This window comes from Poecilia mexicana, unplaced genomic scaffold (assembly GCF_051168715.1).
Source record: "Poecilia mexicana isolate PSO_F unplaced genomic scaffold, ASM5116871v1 scaffold_10, whole genome shotgun sequence".
Taxonomy (NCBI): Eukaryota; Metazoa; Chordata; class Actinopteri; order Cyprinodontiformes; family Poeciliidae; genus Poecilia; species Poecilia mexicana.
Genome location: NW_028263379.1, coordinates 4,674,291 through 4,701,523, shown reverse-complemented (window position 1 = coordinate 4,701,523; position 27,233 = coordinate 4,674,291). Strand labels below are relative to the sequence as shown.

Sequence of the window (27,233 nt, the reverse complement as noted above, 5' to 3'; positions counted from 1 at the left end):
TTATCAGGTATGAGTCCACCAGACGGCACATTCAGCTAAGAGGGTCCAATATGCAATTTTCTACTGACTTCAACAAACAAAATCATTATAATTATACATTAAAATAATTATAACATTGTCTAAGAAAATAAGTCCTATTAATTAATATAAATAAATATGTTACACTTTTCTGGTGTACGTTTTAAGAATAACCGTGAATTGAGCTGATGATTCGGATCGTTCAGTGACTTTCCTCAACCAAAATGTTGAAGTTTCCATTTGTGATGAATTATGAAAGAACTGAAACTTAATCATGTAATTTTTCTGAATTGTTTAATGCATCTTTAATGCTCATAAAGGTTCATTTGTTGAGATTTAAAGGACCAAATCCTCCATTTTCAGATTTGCTGTTTCCATTTATGGTTCACCTCTGTGCAGTGTCCTTTTTGATGCTGCTTCTGGCATAGATAATCTCCTCTAATCCTCTTTTTATTCATTTTGTCGTCATGCAGATCATTGCTGATGGGCTGTTTTGGGTCATAAATCTATGTGTGAATACTTTTTCCAGAACTCCTGCTAGTTTCTGTTGCACAGTGAACATTTGCAGGGATCTCTGGTCTATTGAATGCAGATTACAGCAATGAGGAGGAGCTGTGCAGAAGCCTGAAGTACCTGCTGCAGCAGCTGCCCCATGTGAACTACGGGCTGCTCCGCTTCCTGTGCCGCTTCCTGGCCAGCGTGGCTTCCCTCCAGCCGGACAGCTGGACCGTCGGGGCGCTGGCCGCCGTCTTTGGACCCGACATCTTTCAGTAAGAAGCCTCTGACATGCTAACCACCGGCCTGAATTTGGAAACCCGACTGAAATGTCTTGTCTCGTTGTCTGTTTTCAGTCTGTCCACTGAGCGGGAGGACATTCGGGACCAGGAGTCGGTTAGCAGAGTGCTGGCCGAGCTGCTGGACAACCAGGAGGGACTGTTCGACTCGGAGGACGATGACGTGTCCACCACCAACGACTACAGCTCCATCAACGAACAGGTTGGGTTCTTCTCACCTCACCTTCTGTGACAGAATAACCTGACAATGGGTCATAATTTATAGGGATGCACGATATATCAGCACCAACAGCTGCTTCTTTGACACTTTTTCCAAGTGTCAAAACAATAGAGAATATAAGTAGCGTAGGTAAATATCGGTTATTGACCAAAACATCATTATTAATATCGGATGTCGACATCGTCATGAATATTTGTATCATTGCATCCCCAATAATTTATTCAAGAAGTTATCTGAGGTAGAGATGTGCCGATCAGGTTTTTTCCTGCCGATTCCGATTCCAATCACCCATGAGGGCCGATCACTGATACCGATCACCGATACCGATCACATAATTATTATGTTTTTAATCATAAACACTACCGGTTACATTATGTGGAAAAAGGAACCATGAATTCACCTAATTTAGACAAAAACTTGTTTTTAATAACTTTTTTCATGAAGAAAACTAAACAAAACAGGCATTGTGCAAATTGTACTTCTATTGATATACTACCTTTAACAGACTGATAACATATGAAGGCTCTGAAGAGGCTAAATAATGCAATGAGCCAAAATAAAACCTCTCAACATTGCCAAGAAGTTCAAGTATAAAACTTAACATTCAAAGGCAAAAACAGGTTCCATTACAATAAACAATCCAGAGTTACTGAATGAAAACTTCCTGATAGCATGGCGGCTAGCTGGTTACTGCTAGCTCTGATTGGCTGTTTCTGACTGAGCGGAGTAATTATGCAGATCAGGGAGGAGATTCAGAGATTATCTGTCTCATGGTAGGACAGCGAAAGTTTTAATACGTACGTAAAATGTATTTTTTAAGTTAGATGCTGCAGCTTTAAGCAGAGGTTCGGTGTGAGAGTCACTACCAGGTGGAGCAGAAGCGAAGCTCCGTCTGTCAGATATTACTACCTGTAGCGTAGCAGCGGTTCAACAGCGAGAGCAGAACCAGCGTCTTACAAAGCAGCTCGAAGACTTAAATAATTTTCCAGGTTATTTGTTTAGCTTTCTGACCGTCATGCTAATCCGGGTGAGTGTTTGTGGCTGTGCGCTGCTTTACCTGCTATCTGATCCTCCGTATGTCTTTTTTACTGCAGTGAGCCTCGATGTAGCCAATCTCCGTCCAGTATCTCATTGTTTTTATGTCGTATTAGCTTCGTTGTGTTGATGCATTTTGACCTGCTTCAATTTTCCGCCGCAACACGCAAACTTCCCCATTCACTCAGTGCGTTATAGTTCCACATCGCTTAGGATTTGTTGCTGCGCGTTTGCGCAGTGTGAAGGAAACAGGAGACCAGCTGCACAGGCAGGTTGGAAATGGGAAGCAGGTGATCAGTTTGTGTAATCGGCAACAAGAGACCGTGATCGGCGATCACCGATCATACACTTTTTAACGGAAATCGGCCGATTATGATCGGTGGCCGATTATGATCGGCACACCTCTAATCTGAGGTTTTTGGTCTGATTGCTTACTTTTGATTTTTAGATTTTGTTTTTAGAACAAAAAAAAATTATGATTACAATGAGTTATATTACAAGAATATATTTATAAGATATTGAGAATAAATCTGTAATAATGCGCCAGTAAAGTGGAATAATACAAGACTAAAGTAACTTGCAAAATTAGGAGAAAAAAGTCGTAACAACATGGGGACAAAATTATAATATTACCAGAAAAAACCATACCAAACAACTTTATTCTTGTATTATGTCGACTTTATTCTCCTAATTATTTTTTTAGCCTGACCCTGATACCTGTTTACTCTTGTCATATTTGAGTTTGTTTGAACAACCACAGAAGAACAATCCTGGCTAAACCACACACACACACACCCACACACCCACACACCCATGACCTAAAGCCTGCTTAGTGGAATGAATAAACCTGACAGTCGTGTTTTCCATGGAGGAGGACAATAAACAGGTTCACAGAATCCCCTCAGGCTGGGATTCAAACCCACAACCTTCCTAACGCGTGCCAGACTCTGCATTCTTGGGTTTATCAGAAACCAGACAGTTTAATTTTGATTGTTTACAGCACCGATTAACCAGCCTTGGCCTGAGTTCCCCTCATTAATCAGTAACCTGACAGTAAATGCTCAGCCTCAACAGAAATAACCTTCTCCTTGTTTATGAAACTCATTTCTCTACCTGGGAACAAAAGGATCCGACCCTTCAGAGTTACTAATTACCCCCTCCGTCCTGAACACAGAAACCCACCATGAAACGGTCAGGAAGCCGCGCCAACCAGACATCTTCTGAGAATGTAGACGAGCCTCGCCCAGACACACCCACACACACACACACACACACACACACACACACCGACACACACACACGCACGCACACACACAGATACACACACACACACACATGCAAACACAGACACACACAGATACACACACACACACACATGCAAACACAGACACACACAGATACACACACACACACACCGACACACACACACACGCACGCACACACTCACACATGCACACACACACACACACACGCTGCTGCTCCTGCTTTCCACTTACTGGACGTTCAGCACAGTTAACTTTTAACTTTCCTCTCAGCCACTGTTTGATAATTTACGCTACTTTATGAATAAACGGCCTAAACGGTGATCAGACCGGTACAGTCACTGACTGTTGAAATACGTGAGGAACAAAAACAGTTTTATCTACTTATTGTGGGTAAAGTTTTACCCTTTTTATCGCTTACTTTTCTACTTTAGTTTGTTTTTAATATGTAGTTTTAATATCCGTTTTATTCCAGGAAGAACTGCAGTTATCTGTTAATTTAAATATCCCAAACACACATCCTCCAGTTGCAGTGTTAAATGTTCATTAGAATTGAAAGGTTATTGATTTTTGAGAATATGTTCTTGTGTTATGTCACTACATTACTGGAAAATGGTCTGAAAGCAACAATATTATTATTTATTGCAATAATTTATAATCTATGTTATCTGTATGTCGGCCTCTTAGCTGGACAATTTTCCCTTCACTCTATAGAACAAAACATTAGAGCTCTACATAACTACTGTTTACTGATCAGTTATTTTATGACTAATTGATTAATTGCATGATAAATTCAGCAGATTTTTCACTTGCAGTGCAGGGCTGATCTTTTGAGTATTTTTGGATTAACTGATTAATAATTGGAACCAAAGTAGCTTAATAGAAATGTGTTTGTTTACCAGGTGAAGCTAAAACTGCCACTTGAGTTCTGAGTAGAACAGATTTACAGACAAAGAAGGATTTTTCTTAATCCAAAATGCAAAATATATATCTTTTGTACAATTTTGGTTTAATTACAGCCAAAACAGAAATGACTCTTTCTGAGATTTGTTCTCCTCTATCTTGTGTCTTGGAGTTTATTTGAATAGAAGAGCAGAGCGGTCTGTAAGCGTACATCTACGCTGATCCACGTGTCTTATGTAAGAGAGGGCAGAAAAGTGGGAGGTTTGGAGGAGGAAGAGGATGGGGAGAGGAAGCAGTGAGGAAGGCAGGGGAGAAATGTCCAGAGGAAGAAATGAGGAGCTTGTGATGACATAACTGTGCATCTCCCAGCTGCATCAGGCGCTGGACTGACGGAGTCTGCAGAGCAGCCAATCGGCTCCCACTCGGTGCACAGAGGGGCTCCGGGTCGCCGGTCCTGTCAGGACCTTCTGTGTTCTTCTCTTTATAAAGAAGGTTCACACCACTACCAAACCTTTCCAAAGCTGGCTGGTTTTCATTTCAGATTAGATGAAAATAAGATTTTTGTCATTTTGAGCTAAAGTTGTCTTTATTTGATTTCCTTCTATAAGGACTTAATAAAGCAGATTTCCTCTATTAAGTCTATTTTTATTAAAAAATATTAATGCTTTTAGCAGTTTAATGATACAAAAACGCACGACTCTGCATGTTTCAGTAAGCAATAAATTAATTAATCGCATGATGAATGAAAACGAGCTCAATAATTTGATTCTGCATCATTTATCTTTTTCTCTCGTACCAAAAACTGGATGATAAACGTCTTCGGTCTCAACTAGCTCTTTTCTTCAACGACAGTTTTGTTTACAGATTCTTGACAATTCATTTTATTTGTTGTTTCTGTAGTATTCTATATTTATTCTGGATTTAAAATGTCTCCCAGTTCCAGTGTTAATGTTTGTTAGATTTCAAGTTTATTGATCTTTGAGAAGGGGTTCTTGCATTATTACTCCATTACCATTATATTACTTGAAAATGATCTCAAAACAACATTATTGTTTATAACTTTGGGACAATTGGATGATCGATTCACTCTCAAATGAAGGCCAAATAAATCCTTTAAAAGAGAGAAAAAAAACAGTTTCTACCTGTAAAAAGTGGAGTAAATCCTGAGTTCTCCCCAAGTTTATTACTGTTAACAAATTAACAAAATCTAGAAGTGAAAAACATTCTTGCTAATTGAAGTAAAAAGAGACTTTGCAAAAAACTAAGTGAAACTGTTACCTTAACAAAATTCATAGGGAAAATGTTTAATTTTAGTTTTTGTGTCTGTTACTTTGAAGTCTTGTTTTTCCTGGCTGTGCCGCATCCTGCCAGCAGATGGCGCTGTGTAAGTCAAGTCGTCTTTGTTAATGCTGGTCATCATGTCCGCTAACGTCAGGAGCATTTAACAAAATAAAATCTGAACCTCCTAAGGGGTAGAAATTACTTCTCCTCTGCCTCTAATTGCATCACTTCATGACAAAACATGGTGGCGCTAGAGAGCTGATGATAATTACTCGATGGAGTAAAATAACAAAACGCGTTGCTTTGGTTTAGGATTTCTGTAAGGAAAAAAATTAGTGTCAAAACTGAAATAAGTGAAGAGGAAATATATTGTGAAGGTCGTCCTTCTTTAAATTATCTCTGAAGTATCTGCCGGTCAGCTGGCTGAAAGAAGCATGCAATGCACGCTTAGAAAAAGCTCCAAGATTTTCTTGTTTTTATTATGTATCAGATGTTATCTAAACAGCAAATTCAATAATTAAATTGTTAAATGGTTGTTGTTTTTTTAATATTGTGCTACAGTAAAACTTGTATTTTTATCTTTTCTTTTTCTCCCCATAAATGGAGAAATTCTCTCACTGCTGAAAATGTTGGACATTTATTACAACAGCAGCATATTAAACTTTGAAAAAATGCCTGGTATCGGTTCGGTTTGGATGGCGCCGGCGGTGCCAGTCAGCCATCATTGTTCTCGGTTCTTGGCCCACAATCAGTTCAATAGCCAAGTTAATGATGTCAGCGCTGCCAAACGAGGGCCAAGATCCCGACCTTTTGTTCCACCGCGCTCTCCGGCTCGTCTTTTTGCCCACTCAGGCAGACGCAGCAGGAACACAGCGCTTCTTGTGTGTAAAACTTAAAGCCTGGTATTTATGCTCTGAAAACCCCCACACACAACACCGGCTTCAGCGTCTGATTTTAAACGGATTTGTGAGTCAATGTCGTTAAGATTTCCCAGAGTCTTAAGTGAAGGGGGATAATATTTTCATCCACATGAACGAACTTGCAAGGTCATCCTGACGGGGATTTAGCTCCTCCTATCCGCTAATGTTGTTACGTCAGCTCAGAGGCTTTCTAATGACTTACTCAGCACAGCTGCCATCGCGCTCATAAGTCAGTCTGGGCTAACACCGTTAGCCACGGAGCGCTTACACAACCGGGCTTCTTTGTTCATTATGTCAGCCGCTGGAGAGCGGTGCAGAAAAACATGCTTCTGTTTAAAGACACATTTTTTCCATGTCACTGAGCAGAACGGCAGTAATCCAAGCTTCATTCTGCCTGTTCTGGAATAATGTTATTGCTGTACCGTAGCTCCGCCCCTCATCCATTAACCTCACTGACTCTGAAGTGACTCATGCTTACATTTAATTATATAACAGAGGATTAAACACAGTTTTTGGGTGTAAAAGTGAACAGAACAAGTGGAGCATAAACTTTGAGCAGCTGCAGCCTGAAATATTATTTATATAACACAAAACATTTAATGTTTACCTCCTTCTTTTGTTTACTGTTGCTGCTGTTCATTCTCTTATCTAATTGGTTATTTATTTTGTAGATTAAAATAATAGTCTGTAATTCTTGTTTTATATGCTCTAATTGGTGAATACAAATATTTAATTAATATTGGACATAATAATGAGTCTGATTCATGTGGAAAAATTAAGTTGCTGGCTAATCTGAATAAAACTCAAGTGTTTAATAATTATAAGAATAATATTGGATACAATAATCTGATTTATCTCAAATTCAGCTTACAGTAAAACTTTGAGAAGTGTAATAATAATAATAAAGTTGGAAAAAATATCTGAGTGCAATTCATCTGGAAAACTAAAAAAAAACAACTATAGGAAACTGGACAGAGATCAGTTATATTTGTGTCTGTACTTTGACTAGACCACTGCTTGATCAAAATCATCCCATAGCATCCCTGGATGGATCCCAGTTTCATGTCTTCTGAAGAAGTTTTCTTACAGGCTTGTCCTGGATTTAGCTCCAGCATCCCACAGCATGATGCTGCCACCACCATAAGAATCTTGACCCACATATTATTTTCTTTCTGCTTAATTCTCTACTTTGTGTTTCTGTCACAATAAAATACTCTGAATGTGAAAAAGTTAGAGGTGTGAGTGCTTTTGTTTGAAATCTGAACAAAAATGCACAACATCTTGAATTTGATCATCTAAATGTCTTTTTTACATCAACTAAATCTCAGATCTTGATTCTGTTTCTGGTTGAATAAAACCCTCTAACTCGAGTTTAAAAACTTTTAATGAGAGTTGATCCAGATCAGCTTTGAGTGAATGTTTAGTGGAATAAGACAGAGCCTGTCCAAACAGCGGACGTCTTTATTCGGTGTCTCACACGCTCGCAGCCCGTTCTCAGTTTCATGACTCATCCTCCCCGATCCGCTCATGTGACAATGCTAGAATTCCCCGACAGCCAATCAGAAGCTTCTAAAGCACAGTCGTTTCCATAGCGACACGACAGCGACAGCAGCAGATGGAGGTGCTGCTGTGAAGGGGAGAAATGGAGGAGAGGACAGACACACTGATGTGGCCAGTTTAACCTTTAACCCCGTCTTTCTTCTCTGTTTGGATCAAACCAACTCAGACGCTCCTATTAGAAACGCAGAGCGACGATGACTCGGCAAAGCCGATGTCAAAACTGTTCAAACAGAAGATGAGTCGTTGCTTCTGGGTCTTCAGATCTCTGGTAGCTTCATTACCAGACTTTCCTGTCAACTCAAACAGGAAACGGAGACCGACGTCAACTCCGTCTCTGCAACTGGAGGTGAAGATCATAATCACATCCTCAAACCTTCCTCGCACTGGTTGGCACTGCTAGCTAGCAAGTTAGCTATGCTAACCCTAAAGCACTAATCATAAACAGTAGTTCTGCTAGCACGAAAGTGCTTTACCAACAGAGTATTCTGCAGAAGCTCATGTTAAAGCAATTTACCAACATGAAATTTAGCAGAAGCTAACAAAGTGCGATATCAATATATTTAATGGAAGCTAACGTTAAAGCTCCATACCAACATAACACTGACAACAGTCATTCACTCATTCATGCACACGCTCATGATGGTGGCATGCTAGTGGGTAGTAGCCACAGCTGCTCTAACAATAAAGGGCTATCCCAACATGGTATTTAGCATAAGCTAACAATAAGGTGCTAAACCAACACAATATTTAGCATAAGCTAACAATAACGCGCTATACCAACATGGTATTTAGCATAAGCTAACAATAAAGCGCTATACCAACATGGTATTTAGCATAAGCTAACAATAAAGCGCTATACCAACATGGTATTTAGCATAAGCTAACAATAAAGCGCTATGCCAACATGGTATTTAGCATAAGCTAACAATAAATGCTATACCAACATGGTATTTAGCATAAGCTAACAATAAAGCGCTATACCAACATGGTATTTAGCATAAGCTAACAATAAAGCGCTATACCAACATGGTATTTACTGAAAGTTAAGGTGCTATACCAAGATATTTAGCAGAAGCTAGCATTAGCTTCCACTATGTTGACACCCACCTGTTTGACAGCAGAGAACGTGAGAAGAACTTCAAAACAATTCATGTGAATTTACATGTCTGTTTATTTAACTACCTTAGTTGCTTGTGAAGGTCGTAGAAAGGTTCGGAGGTTGTTTAACCAGATTATCATGTTTTTCACAGATGTAGAACCCAAAGTAAGAATAATTACTTTTCATGTCTTGTGGTTAAATAAGGTGATATTATTTAACCCCAGTTTCTTTGTTATGGTGGAGCAGGTCTTTTAAAATGACTTTCAGAACATCGCTAAGCCAACTTGAAAACGACATCTGACAGAACCCAGCTGTCACCACCTCAGACCAACACTTTCCTGACTCCCCATCAGCTGTCCTCTTGAAATTAATCCTTAATTTAGTTTGTCTCTGTGGCGTTGCTGCACTGTTACATGAGACCATCTATATTTAAATGACTGGTAGAACAAACAGACATGTTGTCTTACAGAAGTATCAACGCTTCTATTAAAAACATCTGCTTTTATTTTTGAAAAACAAATGTTGCAATTAAAAGAGTGGGAAGAAATGTTAGCATTTTCAGATAAGGGTGTTCTTTCTCTTCCTTTTTTGCTTTTTTATTTCACACCATTTCTTTACAGCTGCACCACAAAATATTCTGACGAATCTCATTGTCTTTGCATTTATGTTGTCTTACAGTGAAATCCTTTGCTTTGGTTGGATTTGGTCTTGAATCTTTTCTCTCGTTTCTCCTTGTCAGATCACAGAGTTGTTGGACGACGAGAAGGGCGAAGCAGAATGTGAAGAACTGCCGCAGGACGGGGAGGAAGGACCCTCCGACTCACACAGCCACACCGATAACCACCCCACAACCAGGTGAGACTGAGTCTAGCAAAGAGCCGAGCATCAAACCCTGAGGGACGCCACAAATCAGTGAAGCGTTGCAACAGAGTGCTTCATCTGTATTTGCTCAGGTATGATTGAAACTACGAATCGTAGCTTTAAACAACAAACAAACCATGCGAACCTGACCTTCATCTCTATAAAATAATAATTTTATTCCTAACTTTTAATGTCACAGATATGGTAAAAATGGTGACCTCAGATCAATTTCTGGGTTTTTAGACAACATGTTCCTTACCAAGTTCTAAAATTCTTTAAATCTAACATCACATAAAAATAGATGTTTTATGTAAAAAGACAAATACACCCCAAAACCCTAGATTTGTATAAAAGGTGGCACTTTTTCTTATTTTGATTGGCTGTTATTAATTTCATATTCTTTGAGGTTTTCATCATTAACCAAAAGTTAGTTAATATTTTCCTTTTGTACATGTTGTTTAATATCAAATCTTTTATTTTGAGGTACTTGTTTATTTCCTTAAGCTCTTTAAGTTCTGAGGAAATATTACATTTCTGTCTCCATGCCAATGCAGTAAAGCTAAAAAGATTTCCAAGTCAGACCCAGAGGAATCAGTATGAGAAGTTGTAGCGCTCATGTTTGACCTGTAGGTGGCGATGATATTGACATTAACAACCCTTTATTTAAAATTATTTAAATCTTAAATTTAAAACCATCTCTTTACCTTTTTTAAACTTTTTTCACCAAAATCACAGTTTTCTTTTAGATGAGAGGTGGAAAAGCAGCAGAAAGTTGAATATGTTCACCGAGTTGTCTGATGAATCGAACAGATGTCTGGATTCCCCGTCACAGAAAGTCTGCAGCAGTTCAGACGTTACGTCAGCCGGCAGGTTATCTAACAACACCGGAGGACTGACTTTCACCAGGCGGTATAAAATGAGCTGCAGGTGGATGGAAATAAATGTGACCTGCTGAAGTTCTCAGAACTGACACCGCCGTTCTCAGAACTGACGCTGACGGCGGTCCAGCAAGAACACGAGCGAGTCAGCAGCATTACAGCTAGGCCCTAATTTATAAAAATTCAGATTTGGCTTGAGGTTTCTGACAGGAAATGAGGCGAGCGTCTTTCTGCTAGGGTTTCCAGAATAACCTCTGTCTCGAAATAATCGATACTATAAAAAATATTTTTTAAATTCTTACTTATTTGTGTCAGAAATCAGTAGAAGTAGATTTATTTTAAAAAAGCTGCCTTCCATTTCCAGTTGCAATACAGACATTTCAACTTCCGAGTCGGAAAATTCAGCAGCCTGAAACCCTCATTAGCCTGCTGTTAGCATGTCAGGAAGTACTTTCCCTCTGAGGCAGACACACAGGAGATGCTGCATGCTAGCTGTGCTAACGCTACAAGCTAATGCTACAAGCGTTAGCTTAACCCAGAATTCTGCTTTGAAATACAATTTATTTCAATAAATAACTTAATTCTCTAATGATTTTTTTGTATCTGAATTAGTTTGAAATGTTGGTGTGACGACAGAAAGTCCAATAAGTTTAATATTTTAAATTTGGAGTCTTTTTCCCTGAAGTTGTTGTTGAGTCTTGGCGTGGCTGACCGTCATCTCAGATAAAGTCGTCCTCCACTGACTCAACATGTTGTTTAACTGTTTGACGGACAGGAGCGGCTGCCCTCTTCATCGCCTGCAGTAATAGCCTCTGACAGCTAACACTCGCCTTAGCGCCTGAAGGCCTTCGCTCCTTTTACAGCTATTTATAAGCGCTGGTATTTCTTCTCTGGTGACCGGCCTGGAAGTGTCGCTGTCTGTGGAAAGTATTGTTGAGGAAGAATCCCAACCACAGGAGAAACAAAACTCCCAGTGAGGAAGAGGAGCGGCTGATGCTAGCCATCAGTTTATTGATTTGCAGTGTGAGTGGAGGAGGCAGTAAACCGTCTCACCAGGCAGATATTACCCATCATGCAGCTCCGTAAAGTGTCTTGATCTGAGATAATCTGCACCTTATTTTTATGTGGGTGTTAGTTTATTGGCCCGTACGTCCTCTGAGGCCTTTTACAGCTTCTGGACTAAACAGGAACAAACCCAGGCTGGCGTCCCAGACACCTTCAGGATTCACCTGTTTCTGCCTGCCGTTCACACATCCTCGTTATTCCTGTCAAAGCAGCAACAGTCGGGTCTCTAAACAAGATGGAGAAAAGATTAGCTTTTTGTAGCTTATGACCCTTATTAGTTATGAATTATGGTTGTTTATAGTTTATGGAAACTATAAAACAGATTGATGGGGAATCTTTTCGATTCAAAGCGATTACTCATGTTGATTTCTGCTTCAGCCTCTCAGTGTTTAAATGATCCTCCTGATCTATTCCAGTCTGAACGACAAATGGAGACATTAAAAAGTATTTTCCACTCCCTCCCTGCATCCTCCATTTTGTTTTTATGAAGTGGTCCCAGAGAGAGCGCCACCTTTCTGCAGACAGCGTCCTCCAGTGTCTCCATCCAGGACATTTTTTTGACAGTTTTTGTGGTTATTTAGTGGAGAATCATAAAAAATGCAGATAAACTCTCCATATTTACTCAGAAACTAGATAGTGGAAGCAGAGGGAGAGATGTACCTTAACTCTGCTCGTTAGCGGTCTTCCCAAAGTTTTCAATCTTTATTATCTTTATTTTCTGAACCTTGTATTCAGTAAATATCCGAAGGTTTTCCTTCAACAGAGACGGAGTCATTGAATCTCTCTTTCGCGTTTATAACTTCCTCTTTGTTGTGGCACTTTCTGCGTACGTCCCAGTACCGTCTCCATGGCGACGTCGGAATATCCAGCGTCTCCATGGCGACGTTGGAACATCCAGCGTCTCCATGGCGACGTCGGAACACCCAGCGTCTCCATGGCGACGTCGGAACATCCAGCGTCTCCATGGCGACGTCGGAACACCCAGCGTCTCCATGGCGACGTCGGAACATCCAGTGTCTCCATGGCAACGTCGGAACATCCAGTGTCTCCATGGAGTTACAAAATGGAGGCCGACTGGCAGCGGTTTTCTTTTTAAATCGATTTTGAATTGTCGTAAATGAAAATTGTGATTCCTCTGTAAAATAGATTTCATTTTTGTCTCATTCCTACTAAAAACCTTCGTCATATTAGATAAACTTTATTGTTCCCAACAGGCATTTTGCTTTTTAGACAGCAACAACAGTTGCAGAAAAATACATAAAAAAAAAATACAATAACAGCAAATTGAAATATCCACATATCACCCAGTACAACCGTTTATCACCACAGTTTGTTTGGGCTTATCTCAAATTATTAATGAGGCCGATATTAACTCCTTATAAATAATTGTAGCTGTTTGGACATTATGTTCAGTGTGAACAACCTTCATCACTTTATTAATGATAGCTTCTGCTGTTAATTCAGAATTCTTGAAAGGATTGCAGCACAAATCAGATGATAACCGACAGGTCGATGTGTTGGAGGCCAAACGTTTCCTGTTGGATGTGATACTAAACGGGTCAGTATCTGCCTTCTGCTGCTTTGGCCCAGTTTGGAGGGAAGGCCACACTTTGGTTTCCTCTGCGGCTGAAAACGTCAGATGAAATGATGTTACAACAATAAATAGTCTTTATTTTAATGAATAGCTCACACTAAATGTTGTTTTGAACGTTTTAGAGGTTTAATAATAAAGTGTCTTTAACCTGACTTAGTCATTTTATGCTCTTTTATGTAAAGATGGCAGTTTATTTAATCAGTTCAAGCATCCAGAGAGTGTTTTCATGTCACCGGGTCCAGGCGGGTCCAGGCGCCACCTGATGGATTAGCTGACCTATCTGACCCATATAGCAGCACATCTGAACCGGACCGCCGGTTCTGGTTCAGGCTTTTAGTTAACAGCCAGATCCTGAAATCACCTCAGAGAAGCGAGTCTGCAGGCTGACCTCAGCTCAAAATCACAACATCTAAAAGTTTTACTGGAGACGGAGGGAAGTTCAAATTCTTCTTCTGGTGGTTGTGATTATTTTAGTACTAAATTTAATTAGTTTTAATAACTTTGGTGATTTGATTAAATTTTCCTAAATGAGCTTCATGATTTCCATGCAGAAACTCACATTTATCCGCTTTGTTTTTGTTTTTACCTATAAAAACGATAAATGGCTCCATAAATGCTGGATTTGAGGAATCCCTGAGTCCAAGGTTCAACATATTTAAAATCATTTTGTGTTCCTATTGTGCATTATTTTCTTGTACATTTCTCCCAATATTAATGACTCAGTGTCTCTTGGTGGCCAAAAAGGAGATGTTGCTATAAAACAAAACTATAACTACTAATTTTTTACTAATTTATCTTCTTGCTGTGTTTTTGTGATTATTGCTGCCTGGATTTAACGTTTTTTTCTTTTGTTTGTTTGCAATTAAAAAATAATTGCTTTCACAGTTGCAAATTGTATTATTTGCTTTTGCCAAGACATAGATTTATAGAAAAGTTGAAATTGCTGCACATAACCTTAACAGAATGGACTTTACCAAGCCCCGCCCAGAAACGCCCCCTAAAGTCCCACGTGGCTGCAAGTCTCACAAACAAAGCCTCGGAGCTTAGTTTCTACGTAAACATGGCGTCTTTCACTTAGACTGACTCTCTGCAGAGTATTTCTGAGTCGATTAGTGTAGCATTTCTGCCGGATTTTCAAAAAATATCAGCCACGACAATGGACAGGGGAACCAACGAGTTCATATCATCTTTTTTGGACGACATCAAGGTGTTTGAGCCACAGGATGCCTCCAACATTGAGCGCGTCGCAGCTAAATGCTACTGGTCGATGAGGAAAACAGCAGATCCTCCCAGCCTCAGCATACATATAGCTGTGGACAAGATCACTGATGCCTGTTGTTCTTGCAAGGCTGGGTAAGTCGGGCATTCATGGTTTTGAGGGTTACTTTTGGAATCAGTGATTTCTGTTGTTGGCAAACAACAGAACAGGATGAGTGTACCTAGGCCTGATACTCGATGCTAGCGCGGCTAACACGATTACAGTTTCGTAAAAAGCCTTTTCAGGTAAAATGAAATCTTTAATGTATGTCAGATACGGTACACGTTGCATATTGATCTGTTCAGCTAAGGTAAGACTGTGTAACAGACAGGCTTCAAGGTGTAGAAGTTGTATCGGTACTGCCATTATGCTGTACTTAGCTAAAAGGTTTTCATAATGGATGTGTTAATGATTGACTTTCTTTTTTTCATTCATTAAACACACAGAAAGCAAAGTAATAATACTCACACCAGCACACAGTCCTTTGTTCTTATTGATCCTACGACGGTTGAGCTGCAAATGCGGTCGTGCACAAGCTTTGATCCAAGCTAGGCTTTCCGTTTCAGATTTTGGAAATCTGTGAATTTTATTTCCACAAATACGATCAGGATACCCGACATCGCCTGAACAGATTCCCCACTGACAGAGGAGAACCGTTCTTTTTCGAGTCCTGACGCAAAAACTTTCTGCCGGTCTGCTAGTCCACAATGTACATTAGCATTAGCATGTGTTTACTACTGTAGCTTGTGTTTGTGAGACGGTCACCACGTGGTAGCTGCGCTGTGACGTGAAATGGACATTAGCCAATGAAACGCGGCCCCTGTGGTAAGGTCCATTATAACATAGCTGACATTTAAGGTTCAAATAATGTTTTTAAGTAACTTGTTGAAATAGAACGCTTAATGCAAATAAAGTAATATCTTGAGGAGTTTTTAAAGTGTAAAAGAAGAATTCAAGTCGACATTAACTGTATAAACAGCACCTGAGCCTCCTTTTTGAGCTGCACACAACGTGCTGAATATTCCCATTAGTCTGTATTTAATAGATTTTTGTTTCTTCTGGTTTTTTTGATGAGTCATGTAATTAAACTATGACTCATGTCTGAACCCAAATCGCTCTAAAAATAAAACCCCTGTAGATTTAAGCTGGAGAAGAGTCAGATTTACTGAACAAAGTGTTCTTTAAATGATTATTTCTGTTTGTGTCTTCCTTCCTCTCTTTGTCTCGGTGATCTCTTGTTGCTGCGTCTGTCTCTGTCTGCTCTGTATTTTATTAAATCTCTTAATGCATTTGATAAGCAGTCGCCGGTTAGAGGATGAAGCGGTTTGGTTCTGGTTTAATGTGTATTTTAAAGCGGCTCTACACCGCCCAGCGGACCGCTGCAGGAACCGCTGACTTTCTATTCATCGCTGACAGGAAGCCCCTCCCCCTCTGCTTCATCCCTCCTCCCTATTGGCTGCTGGCTCCAGCCTCCGCCGTCCCATTGGCCCTCCTCAGGCTGTTGCATGGTTACATCAGGAGCTCATATATTTGAGCAGAGCTCTGGCTGTTTACTGCAGCACTTTTCAGAGAGCAGACTGAGACGACCTCTCTCTCACACACACACACACACACACACTCGGGCCACATTATGCACCCAGGTGATGCTGTGGCTCTGCTGCTGGACCTGCTGGTTCTGTCTCTGGCGCCACAAAGCGCTCGGCTGGGATAACCGAACAGAAGAAACCAGAAGCTGGTTTGGGTTCAATTCCAGAAGGATAAAAACAGACGATTTTTTCTGAGCCGGTCAGCAAAAAAAAAAAAAAGGGGACAAAGAAACGTCGAGAAACAAGCCGAATCTTGACATTGACACACCTACAGGGTGGACCCGGTTCTGGCATAAAAGGGCAGATCAGCCTGAGAGGAAACCCGGCTGGAAACATGAGGATGGCCTGTGACATCCTGCTGCAGAGGTAAACGGCAGCTTTACGTAACTCCTCTGGGTTGGATGCATGGCTGGATGCACCGACGGATGGATGAGCTCACAGAAAGTCGGTTTGTTGATTCATCTGGATGAAAAGGAATTTGAAGTGAAGTGATCCGGTTGGGGTTGTTGCTCCAGCGAGGCCTTTCTCCTCTCAGCAGCTCCATGTTATGTAAAACGAAGGCCGTCTGAGATGCATCATTTATTATTGAACATTTTCATGTTAGACAAACTTAGTGAATAAATCTCTAATCGGCTCCAGAATCTAAGCTAAATCATCACCAGAGCGAAGCAGAGAGTATCTTACATTCTTGGTTTGGATTCTGTTTATATAATTTCCTCCTTCAAATCGAGCTTGTGGATTGTTTAGATGAATGTTTTTCTTGTTTCTGGGAACAAACTTCAAGGTTTGTATCTGTTTATGGAAACATTAAGTTCTGCTGACGATAACAGTGCAAGCAAGTTTGAGTTTTTGTCAACTGCAGGAGTTTAGGAGAGAAAAGGAAAGACATTTTGTTAAATGCGGTTTGAAGGAGGTTGGGATGAGCAGATGGGATAACCGAGCCGAGTTTTAGGCTCCAGGAGCTGCTGGGTAAACGTTGGCGTCATGTTTGTTGGGTTGAATGGAGACCGAGCCGAGCGAGCTGTGAAAACGAGCCGGAGTGTTTCCTGGGCTGCAGCTGCTTCTCTGGGTGAAGAGCCTCGTCTGCAGCAGTCGGTTCCCGTCCAGCCAGACCTCAGCAGGCGGACGATGTGCTGACAGCAGCACTTCTGCAGAATCACAAACTAAACTTCCTGCTACCGCACACACACAGAGGGAGACACACACAGAGACACACACACACACAGAGAGAGACACACACACACACACACACACAGAGACACACACACACACACAGAGACAGAGAGACACACACACACAGAGACACACACACACACACACACAGACACAGAGACACACAGACACAGAGACACACAGAGACAGAGACACACACACACACACACACACAGAGACACACACACACACACAGAGACACACACACACACACACACACACAGAGACACACACACACACACACACACAGAGACACACACACACACACACACAGAGACACACACACACACACACACAGAGACACACAGACACAGAGACACACAGAGACAGAGAGACACACACACACACACACACACACACACACACACACAGAGACACACACACACACACACACACAGAGACAGAGAGACACACACACACAGAGACAGAGAGACACACACACACAGAGACACACACACACACACACACACAGAGACAGACACAGACACACAGACACAGAGACACACACACACACACACACAGAGACAGAGAGACACACACACACACACACACACACACACACAGAGACACACACACACACACAGAGACACACACACACACACAGAGACAGAGAGACACACACACACAGACACAGAGACACACAGACACAGACACAGAGACACAGACACAGAGACACACACAGACACACACAGACACAGAGACACAGACACAGAGACACAGACACAGAGACACACACAGACACACACAGACACAGACACACACAGACACACACACACACACAGAGACACACACTTTGCGCTCCCTTGGCATTCATTCTGTCTCCAGACAGTTTATTCATCCAAACGTTTTGCTTTGACGGAAAATGTAACATTTTACTAATAACATGCAAAAACTGGTTTTGGTGCCTTTTTAAAATTTATCTGCTTAATAATAAACTAAATCATTTAAATTTTATTAAAATTAAAGAAATAAATATTTGTGGAAAACTGACATTTTTGTAAGATTTGCTCCTGAGAAAAAGTAAATTTGTGGTTCTCAGAAACTGTTAATAGATGGGAATCTATTTTTGTACCACATATTATTTTAAGAAGACATTATCATTCTGTAAAAATTATTTAGAGAATATTTCCCTGAAAGATGGAAGCGTCCATCTGCAGGAGCCGCCTTTGCTTGCAGGCCAGGTTTGAACTCAGAGGACCGCCCAGAATGCTTCAGACGCCTCCCGTTGGCCCCCGGGCCACACTTTGGCCCCCCGACATAAACATAGTCCGTATCCTGATGAGTAACCTGGTGACCTGAGCTTCTGTCGCCAGCCTCCTGATCGGTTTGTTGCTGTTGGTTAGAAACCTGTTCAGATGAAAACAATCTGTTGATGGTAAAAATGGCTAAAACAGAGAAAGTTTCCTCATTAGAAGCTTTTGAATGAAAAGCCGCTCCAGTAGCTAATAAAAGCAGATTAGCTTCCTGTTGGGTTCCTTCCAGAGCGTCGAGGTGTGATTCTTTAAGATGTCTCTGCTTCTGATCTCTAATCCGACTGCTTGGCCTTCGTCTGAATGTTTGCTAAGGCACGGTTAGTAGTTTTAGGTCAGGAACCTCTGCTGAACTTTAGAGAGCTTAAAGTCGGCTCGACATGCAGACTGCTAGCTGAGCTGCTAGCCGTAATTTACCACCAAATGAGCTTACGGATGTGGCAACACCTGGATGTGACCAACTAGTTGGACTGAAACTGGCTCCAGGAGCCACAGAGCGATCCGGGCTGAAGCTTAAACCAAACTGAGAACTGCTGGAAAACCAAGTTCACTGAGAAAGAAGCTCGACAAAGTCAAACTTAAGGCTTTTCTACCAATCGTAACAGGAAGGAGTCTGTGGAGGATTGTTAAAGAAACCCAGTGAAGTCGGAGTAAACCAGGCTCCTGCAGCTGTTGGAGCAGCTGGTGGTGAATAGTTCTGGGTTCATGTCGTGTGGCGGCTGATGAGCGCAGCAAAGCCGCTTCGTTCTTCTCCACCTCCAGGTTTCTGCTGCAGCGAGTTGTGAAATGTGCAGCTTTCCTTTTCCTGCAGGAAAAGGAAAGCTGCACATTCAGATCAAAGTGAATCTCCTGCTGGGAAAAACTTTATAGCAGTTTGTGCTGAAGTTGAGTTTTACAATGAACCGGGTTTATATCTGTGTTTCTGAAACGTTGTGCACAAGTATAAAGGAAAGTATGAAACAGTTCTAGAAACAAACAGTATCTGAAGAGGACTAAGAGCGCAGAGTGAGTCAGACCTCCTGGAGCGCAGCGTTAACGTCTCCCAGAGTTCAGACCAATCTTGAGAAAGTCTCCTCTGAGCTTCCTCTTTGTGTTGGTGATTTAAGTTCTGCAAAAGGTCGTCTCTTCATGATTCCACTTTAATCTTTACAGCCGTTTCTGCGTGATCTTATCTGCCCTTCAGCGTCCTGCAGAAAGGTCTCTGCTGTCCGAGAACGTGGAGTCTGTGTTGCGTAAGAACGCGGCGGCGTGGCGTTTGGTGGAAGCGGCAGGAAAAGCCGCCTTATTCCGGCCCCCAGGGACACGAAGGTGTAAGATTAGATCCTATCTCAGCTACTGAACGATTATGCAACATCCTGAAGGGCCTGTTGTTGGAGGCGGAGTCCCTCAGGGCGCGTCTCTGTCAGATGTTATCGGCCCGCCGCAGGAACAGCTGCGGTTCTGTCTGAAGGACGGGTCAGCGCGGTGATGGACGCTCGGCCTAGTCAAAGTCCTAACAGACAGAGCTGGGTAGTAACTAACTGGTTTACTCAATTACATTTTCATCGGTAACTTTTTAAAAAAAAAAAACTTTTACTACGCTGTACTTTTTACTTTGACCTGAGTAATTTTACTATGAAGGATTTCTACTCTTGAGTAAAATTTCTGGATTTTCTTCCCTCTGAATGAAAAACAAACCACAAATCCACCAGACACACAAGTTTTTTATTAAGATTTTATTTTTCCAGATTATATTTATTGTTACTTTTATGAATTATTCGTCCTTAAAATACCAAACTTTCCACTTAACTTTATATTTTTGTCCATCTGATGATGTAATTTTTAATATGAAATGATTGATAATGTGATCAGTTACTCAGAACGTGAGTCGACTTTTTACCAGATACTTTTTACTCTTGAGTAAAAATGTGTTGAAGTGATTCTGCTTTTACTTTATTTAGATGAAAAAATAGAGAAGAATAAACATAAAAGTTTTTATCGTTCTCCACTTTTTAATAATTCAAATTATTGATCTGTCTGCTGCCCTTGAAGTGTGATTGTGTCTTACAGCTTCTCACACACACACACACACACACACTCTCGCCCCTGTATCAGATCCAGCAGCAGTCCAGTCTAAATAACCCAGAGCGGCGGCGCCGTTCCTGTTGCCTTCACTCGGTCCCAGTTGGATCCGTTTCCGACCCGATTCTCATGGGTTCTGTTTTGACGCGTTGGGTCCCGGCTGTTGCAGGTTCTAACCGCTCTGTCCCTTCCTCCTCTGCAGCTCCCGCCTCTCCCCCATGTCCATCCTGCCTGCTGACTCTGCTGAGTAAGTCCGCTCTCCACACTCGCACGTTTCTCTGCAACCGGCCGTTCTCACCTCCAAAGCTCTGACGAGGTTAAACGATTGGTGATGAATGAAAGTGTCTCCAGAGACGAAGGCAGGCGGGAGGATCTGAAGGAGACGAGCAGAACGCAGGAGGCTGCCGTTTCCTTCCAGAGCCAAACTAAAGCGTTTCGCACAGCTTGTTAGTTTTGGAGCCTCAGGGAGGTGAAATCACATGACTGATCACATGACTGATCACATGACTGTCAGGCAGATTCTTCACTGCATGGGATGGAGGCAGCATGGAAAACATTTCCTGTGACAAACAAGCTCATATTATGGGATTACATTGTTTTATCAGAGAAAACGAGAGAAACTTCAAATAAAACTACAACTCTGCTTCCATCTGTCAAATATAATTCAACATTCATACAGTGAACAAAATTAAAGTTTGTCACTGAAAAACTGAACTTCTTAATAAATGTGATTTTTGTGTTTTTCAGGATAATTCAGAGAACCATCAGGGCTGCAGTGGAGCAGCACTTCTTTGAGCTGAAAACCAACATCAGCAGGAGGTGCGAGGCAAACACTCCATCACTTTACTAATTCATTATTATATTGATTATTCTGTTTAAAAATGCCACATTCTGCAGATTTTTTATTTAAGCACCTCAGTTGTTTTTTATACAATATTAGAAAAACATCAAATGATGCAGATTAACAGAAAGAGACTCGTGGCACCAGGCGTCGCCTGGAGAACAGCTTTAGGATCAGATGAGACAGAAGTTGGTATAAAATGTTTAAAAAAGAAACGCTACATCAGGGGTGGTCACTCCAGGCCTGGAGGGCCTCCGGCAACTTTTAGACGTCTCAACTTCAACACACCTGAGTCAAATACTGAGTCGTTAGCAGAACCTGATGCTCTGAGGAGGAGATTCAGCTGCTGGACCAGGGAGACATTAAGAGCTGCAGGACTCAGACCTCCAGGACCAGGACTGCCCACCCCTGGTCTAGACTGTGAACCCCATCAGCTATGAAGCATGGTGATGGCAGCATCATGCTGTTTGGCCAAGCAGACGATGATTCAAGTTTTATTTGCCTCATAACTAACTTTTGTTTCCAGTTTAACATTTTTTATTGTTTTTATTCCCAGGATGAGTCCCTCCGAGCCTGAAGAGCAGGGTTGCCATGACGACGAGGAGGAAGAGGAAGAGCAACAAACTGACCCTGAGGACAGTCCCTGCGACGCAGAGAGGGAGACCCCGCTCGAACAGAGGGAGCAGCAGCCGAGCGAGAGCGACGCAGAGGTCAGCATCATTTTCAGTTTGACACAAAACAGAAAATCTCCCCTGGACTCAAATTACAGGAAAACACACACACACACACACACACACACACACCGACACACAGTGTTATTCCAGCCAAACATCCAGACTACGCCGGTTCACCTCCAGCCCTCGACTCCACAGTTCAGATAGTTTGTAGATAAATTTAGAGAGGACAAAGTGTCTCCGCTGCCTGGACGTCTCGTCCTCTCGCACATTTAAAGCTCAACGTTTCTCTGACCAGCTTTTCTGTGCTGCCGGCCCTTTAAATCCCCATCTTTATTTCTTACTGATATTACAAGGTTACAGTTGCAACTTTAGGAGAATAAAGTAGTTATTTTACGAGAACTCCGACATGAAAACTGACCAAATGAAAGTGAGGAATGTTGAGCATCTTGTGAAGTTACACTTTATCTTCAAGAGATAAGAAAATATTTCATCTTTTAACACATCAGCAACAAATTATTACCAAATTATTACCACATGAAACTTTTATTTAGAAGAAAGAATCTCAGACTGAGCTGCTCACATCGGTTTTAATGACTGTTTGTACTTTTTATAGTTTATTGATTTATTGATTTTAGCAGGATAAATTGAACGTTGTAAAGAGAAACGGATGAAAAACAGCCATTCGGTTAATTCTGGCACATTTACAGAAATGTGCATTTCTACCAAAAACAAAAAGATCTTGACAACATTTCTTATAAAAATCACGTTTTTCTGGTAAAATTGCGTATTAATTCTGCTAATGTTGCTACTTTATACTCAGAATGAAACACTTTAAACATTTTGTCATCTTACAGCTCAAAGAAGGGATTATTGAAATAAAACCCACTTTTGAAAATATGTGTAATTTCTTAGTGTAGGGTTAGGGTTGGCGCCTCGCGACCCACCGGTGACCTTCGACCCCCACTTATTTTTGCCAGCATCAGCAGAGCAGATGATTACTGGCTTTCAGGTTTAAAAAGCAGCTAAAGTTTAAATCATAACTGACATCTTTGTGTTTTTCTTGAAAATGTTTCCAGATGATCAGTGTTTCAGTTTGTTTCAGTTTGTTTCCAAATGATCAGCGTTTCAGTTTGTTTCCAGATGATCAGTGTTTCAGTTTGTTTCCAGATGATCAGTGTTTCAGTTTGTTTCCAGATGATCAGTGTTTCGGTTTGTTTCCAGATGATCAGTGTTTCAGTTTGTTTCCAGATGATCAGCGTTTCGGTTTGTTTCCAGATGATCAGCGTTTCGGTTTGTTTCGGTTTGTCTCCAGATGATCAGCGTTTCGGTTTGTTTCGGTTTGTCTCCAGATGATCAGCGTTTCGGTTTGTTTCGGTTTGTCTCCAGATGATCAGCGTTTCAGTTTGTTTCCAAATGATCAGCGTTTCGGTTTGTTTCAGTTTGTTTCCAGATGATCAGCGTTTCAGTTTGTTTCCAAATGATCAGCGTTTCGGTTTGTTTCAGTTTGTTTCCAGATGATCAGCGTTTCAGTTTGTTTCCAAATGATCAGCGTTTCGGTTTGTTTCCAGATGATCAGCGTTTCAGTTTGTTTCCAAATGATCAGCGTTTCGGTTTGTTTCCAGATGATCAGTGTTTCAGTTTGTTTCCAAATGATCAGCGTTTCGGTTTGTTTCCAGATGATCAGTGTTTCGGTTTGTTTCCAAATGATCAGCGTTTCGGTTTGTTTCCAAATGATCAGCGTTTCAGTTTGTTTCCAGATGATCAGTGTTTCAGTTTGTTTCCAAATGATCAGCGTTTCGGTTTGTTTCCAGATAATCAGTGTTTCGGTTTGTTTCGGTTTGTCTCCAGATGATCAGCGTTTCGGTTTGTTTCGGTTTGTCTCCAGATGATCAGTGTTTCGGTTTGTTTCGGTTTGTTTCCAGATGATCAGTGTTTCAGTTTGTTTCCAAATGATCAGCGTTTCGGTTTGTTTCAGTTTGTTTCCAGATGATCAGTGTTTCAGTTTGTTTCCAGATGATCAGTGTTTCAGTTTGTTTCCAGATGATCAGCGTTTCGGTTTGTTTTGGTTTGTCTCCAGATGATCAGCGTTTCGGTTTGTTTCGGTTTGTCTCCAGATGATCAGCGTTTCGGTTTGTTTCAGTTTGTTTCCAGATGATCAGCGTTTCAGTTTGTTTCCAAATGATCAGCGTTTCGGTTTGTTTCCAGATGATCAGTGTTTCAGTTTGTTTCCAAATGATCAGCGTTTCGGTTTGTTTCCAGATGATCAGTGTTTCAGTTTGTTTCCAAATGATCAGCGTTTCGGTTTGTTTCCAAATGATCAGCGTTTCGGTTTGTTTCCAAATGATCAGCGTTTCGGTTTGTTTCCAAATGATCAGTGTTTCGGTTTGTTTCCAGATGATCAGTGTTTCAGTTTGTTTCCAAATGATCAGCGTTTCGGTTTGTTTCCAGATGATCAGGGTTTCAGTTTGTTTCCAAATGATCAGCGTTTCGGTTTGTTTCCAAATGATCAGTGTTTCGGTTTGTTTCCAGATGATCAGTGTTTCGGTTTGTTTCCAGATGATCAGCGTTTCGGTTTGTTTCCAGATGATCAGTGTTTCAGTTTGTTTCCAAATGATCAGCGTTTTAGTTTGTTTCCAAATGATCAGCGTTTCGGTTTGTTTCCAGATGATCAGTGTTTCAGTTTGTTTCCAGATGATCAGTGTTTCAGTTTGTTTCCAGATGATCAGCGTTTCAGTTTGTTTCCAAATGATCAGCGTTTCAGTTTGTTTCCAGATGATCAGTGTTTCAGTTTGTTTCCAAATGATCAGCGTTTCGGTTTGTTTCCAGATAATCAGTGTTTCGGTTTGTCTCCAGATGATCAGTGTTTCAGTTTGTTTCGGTTTGTTTCCAGATAATCAGTGTTTCAGTTTGTTTCCAGATGATCAGTGTTTCAGTTTGTTTCCAGATGATCAGCGTTTCGGTTTGTTTCCAGATAATCAGTGTTTCGGTTTGTCTCCAGATGATCAGTGTTTCAGTTTGTTTCCAGATGATCAGTGTTTCAGTTTGTTTCCAGATGATCAGCGTTTCGGTTTGTTTCCAGATAATCAGTGTTTCGGTTTGTTTCGGTTTGTCTCCAGATGATCAGTGTTTCAGTTTGTCTCCAGATGATCAGCGTTTCAGTTTGTTTCGGTTTGTCTCCAGATGATCAGCGTTTCAGTTTGTTTCGGTTTGTCTCCAGATGATCAGTGTTTCAGTTTGTTTCCAGATGATCAGCGTTTCAGTTTGTTTCGGTTTGTCTCCAGATGATCAGCGTTTCAGTTTGTTTCCAGATGATCAGTGTTTCAGTTTGTTTCCAAATGATCAGCGTTTCAGTTTGTTTCGGTTTGTCTCCAGATGATCAGCGTTTCAGTTTGTTTCCAGATGATCAGCGTTTCAGTTTGTTTCGGTTTGTCTCCAGATGATCAGCGTTTCAGTTTGTTTCCAGATGATCAGCGTTTCAGTTTGTCTCCAGATGATCAGCGTTTCAGTTTGTTTCGGTTTGTCTCCAGATGATCAGCGTTTCAGTTTGTTTCGGTTTGTCTCCAGATGATCAGCGTTTCAGTTTGTTTCCAGATGATCAGTGTTTCAGTTTGTTTCCAAATGATCAGCGTTTCAGTTTGTTTCCAGATGATCAGCGTTTCAGTTTGTTTCCAGATGATCAGCGTTTCAGTTTGTTTCCAGATAATCAGTGTTTCAGTTTGTTTCGGTTTGTTTCCAGATAATCAGTGTTTCAGTTTGTTTCCAGATGATCAGTGTTTCAGTTTGTTTCCAGATGATCAGTGTTTCAGTTTGTTTCGGTTTGTCTCCAGATGATCAGTGTTTCAGTTTGTTTCCAGATGATCAGTGTTTCAGTTTGTTTCCAGATGATCAGTGTTTCAGTTTGTTTCCAAATGATCAGCGTTTCAGTTTGTTTCCAGATGATCAGCGTTTCGGTTTGTTTCCAGATAATCAGTGTTTCGGTTTGTTTCGGTTTGTTTCCAGATAATCAGTGTTTCAGTTTGTTTCCAGATGATCAGTGTTTCAGTTTGTTTCCAGATGATCAGTGTTTCAGTTTGTTTCGGTTTGTCTCCAGATGATCAGTGTTTCAGTTTGTTTCCAGATGATCAGTGTTTCAGTTTGTTTCCAGATGATCAGCGTTTCAGTTTGTTTCCAAATGATCAGCGTTTCAGTTTGTTTCCAGATGATCAGTGTTTCAGTTTGTTTCCAAATGATCAGCGTTTCGGTTTGTTTCCAGATAATCAGTGTTTCGGTTTGTCTCCAGATGATCAGTGTTTCAGTTTGTTTCGGTTTGTTTCCAGATAATCAGTGTTTCAGTTTGTTTCCAGATGATCAGTGTTTCAGTTTGTTTCCAGATGATCAGCGTTTCGGTTTGTTTCCAGATAATCAGTGTTTCGGTTTGTCTCCAGATGATCAGTGTTTCAGTTTGTTTCCAGATGATCAGTGTTTCAGTTTGTTTCCAGATGATCAGCGTTTCGGTTTGTTTCCAGATAATCAGTGTTTCGGTTTGTTTCGGTTTGTCTCCAGATGATCAGTGTTTCAGTTTGTCTCCAGATGATCAGCGTTTCAGTTTGTTTCGGTTTGTCTCCAGATGATCAGCGTTTCAGTTTGTTTCGGTTTGTCTCCAGATGATCAGTGTTTCAGTTTGTTTCCAGATGATCAGCGTTTCAGTTTGTTTCGGTTTGTCTCCAGATGATCAGCGTTTCAGTTTGTTTCCAGATGATCAGTGTTTCAGTTTGTTTCCAAATGATCAGCGTTTCAGTTTGTTTCGGTTTGTCTCCAGATGATCAGCGTTTCAGTTTGTTTCCAGATGATCAGCGTTTCAGTTTGTTTCGGTTTGTCT

The 27,233-nt window shown here is 41.0% G+C and overlaps 1 protein-coding gene across 5 annotated transcripts in view; it reads left to right on the top strand.

Annotated features, from left to right (window-relative positions):
- fam13b (family with sequence similarity 13 member B) overlaps window positions 1-27,233 on the top strand; it is a 61,021-nt gene that overhangs the window by 18,718 nt on the left and 15,070 nt on the right. For 4 of the 5 annotated variants that reach the window (XM_088009351.1, XM_015004929.2, XM_088009354.1 and 1 more), the window contains exons 5-10: window positions 611-788; window positions 870-1,014; window positions 9,832-9,947; window positions 21,060-21,104; window positions 21,605-21,676; window positions 22,255-22,408. In XM_088009351.1, the coding sequence (XP_087865477.1) occupies window positions 611-788; window positions 870-1,014; window positions 9,832-9,947; window positions 21,060-21,104; window positions 21,605-21,676; window positions 22,255-22,408 (710 nt within the window). The remainder of the gene's footprint in view (window positions 1-610; window positions 789-869; window positions 1,015-9,831; window positions 9,948-21,059; window positions 21,105-21,604; window positions 21,677-22,254; window positions 22,409-27,233) is intronic. The other variant, XM_088009352.1, reaches the window with a different exon arrangement.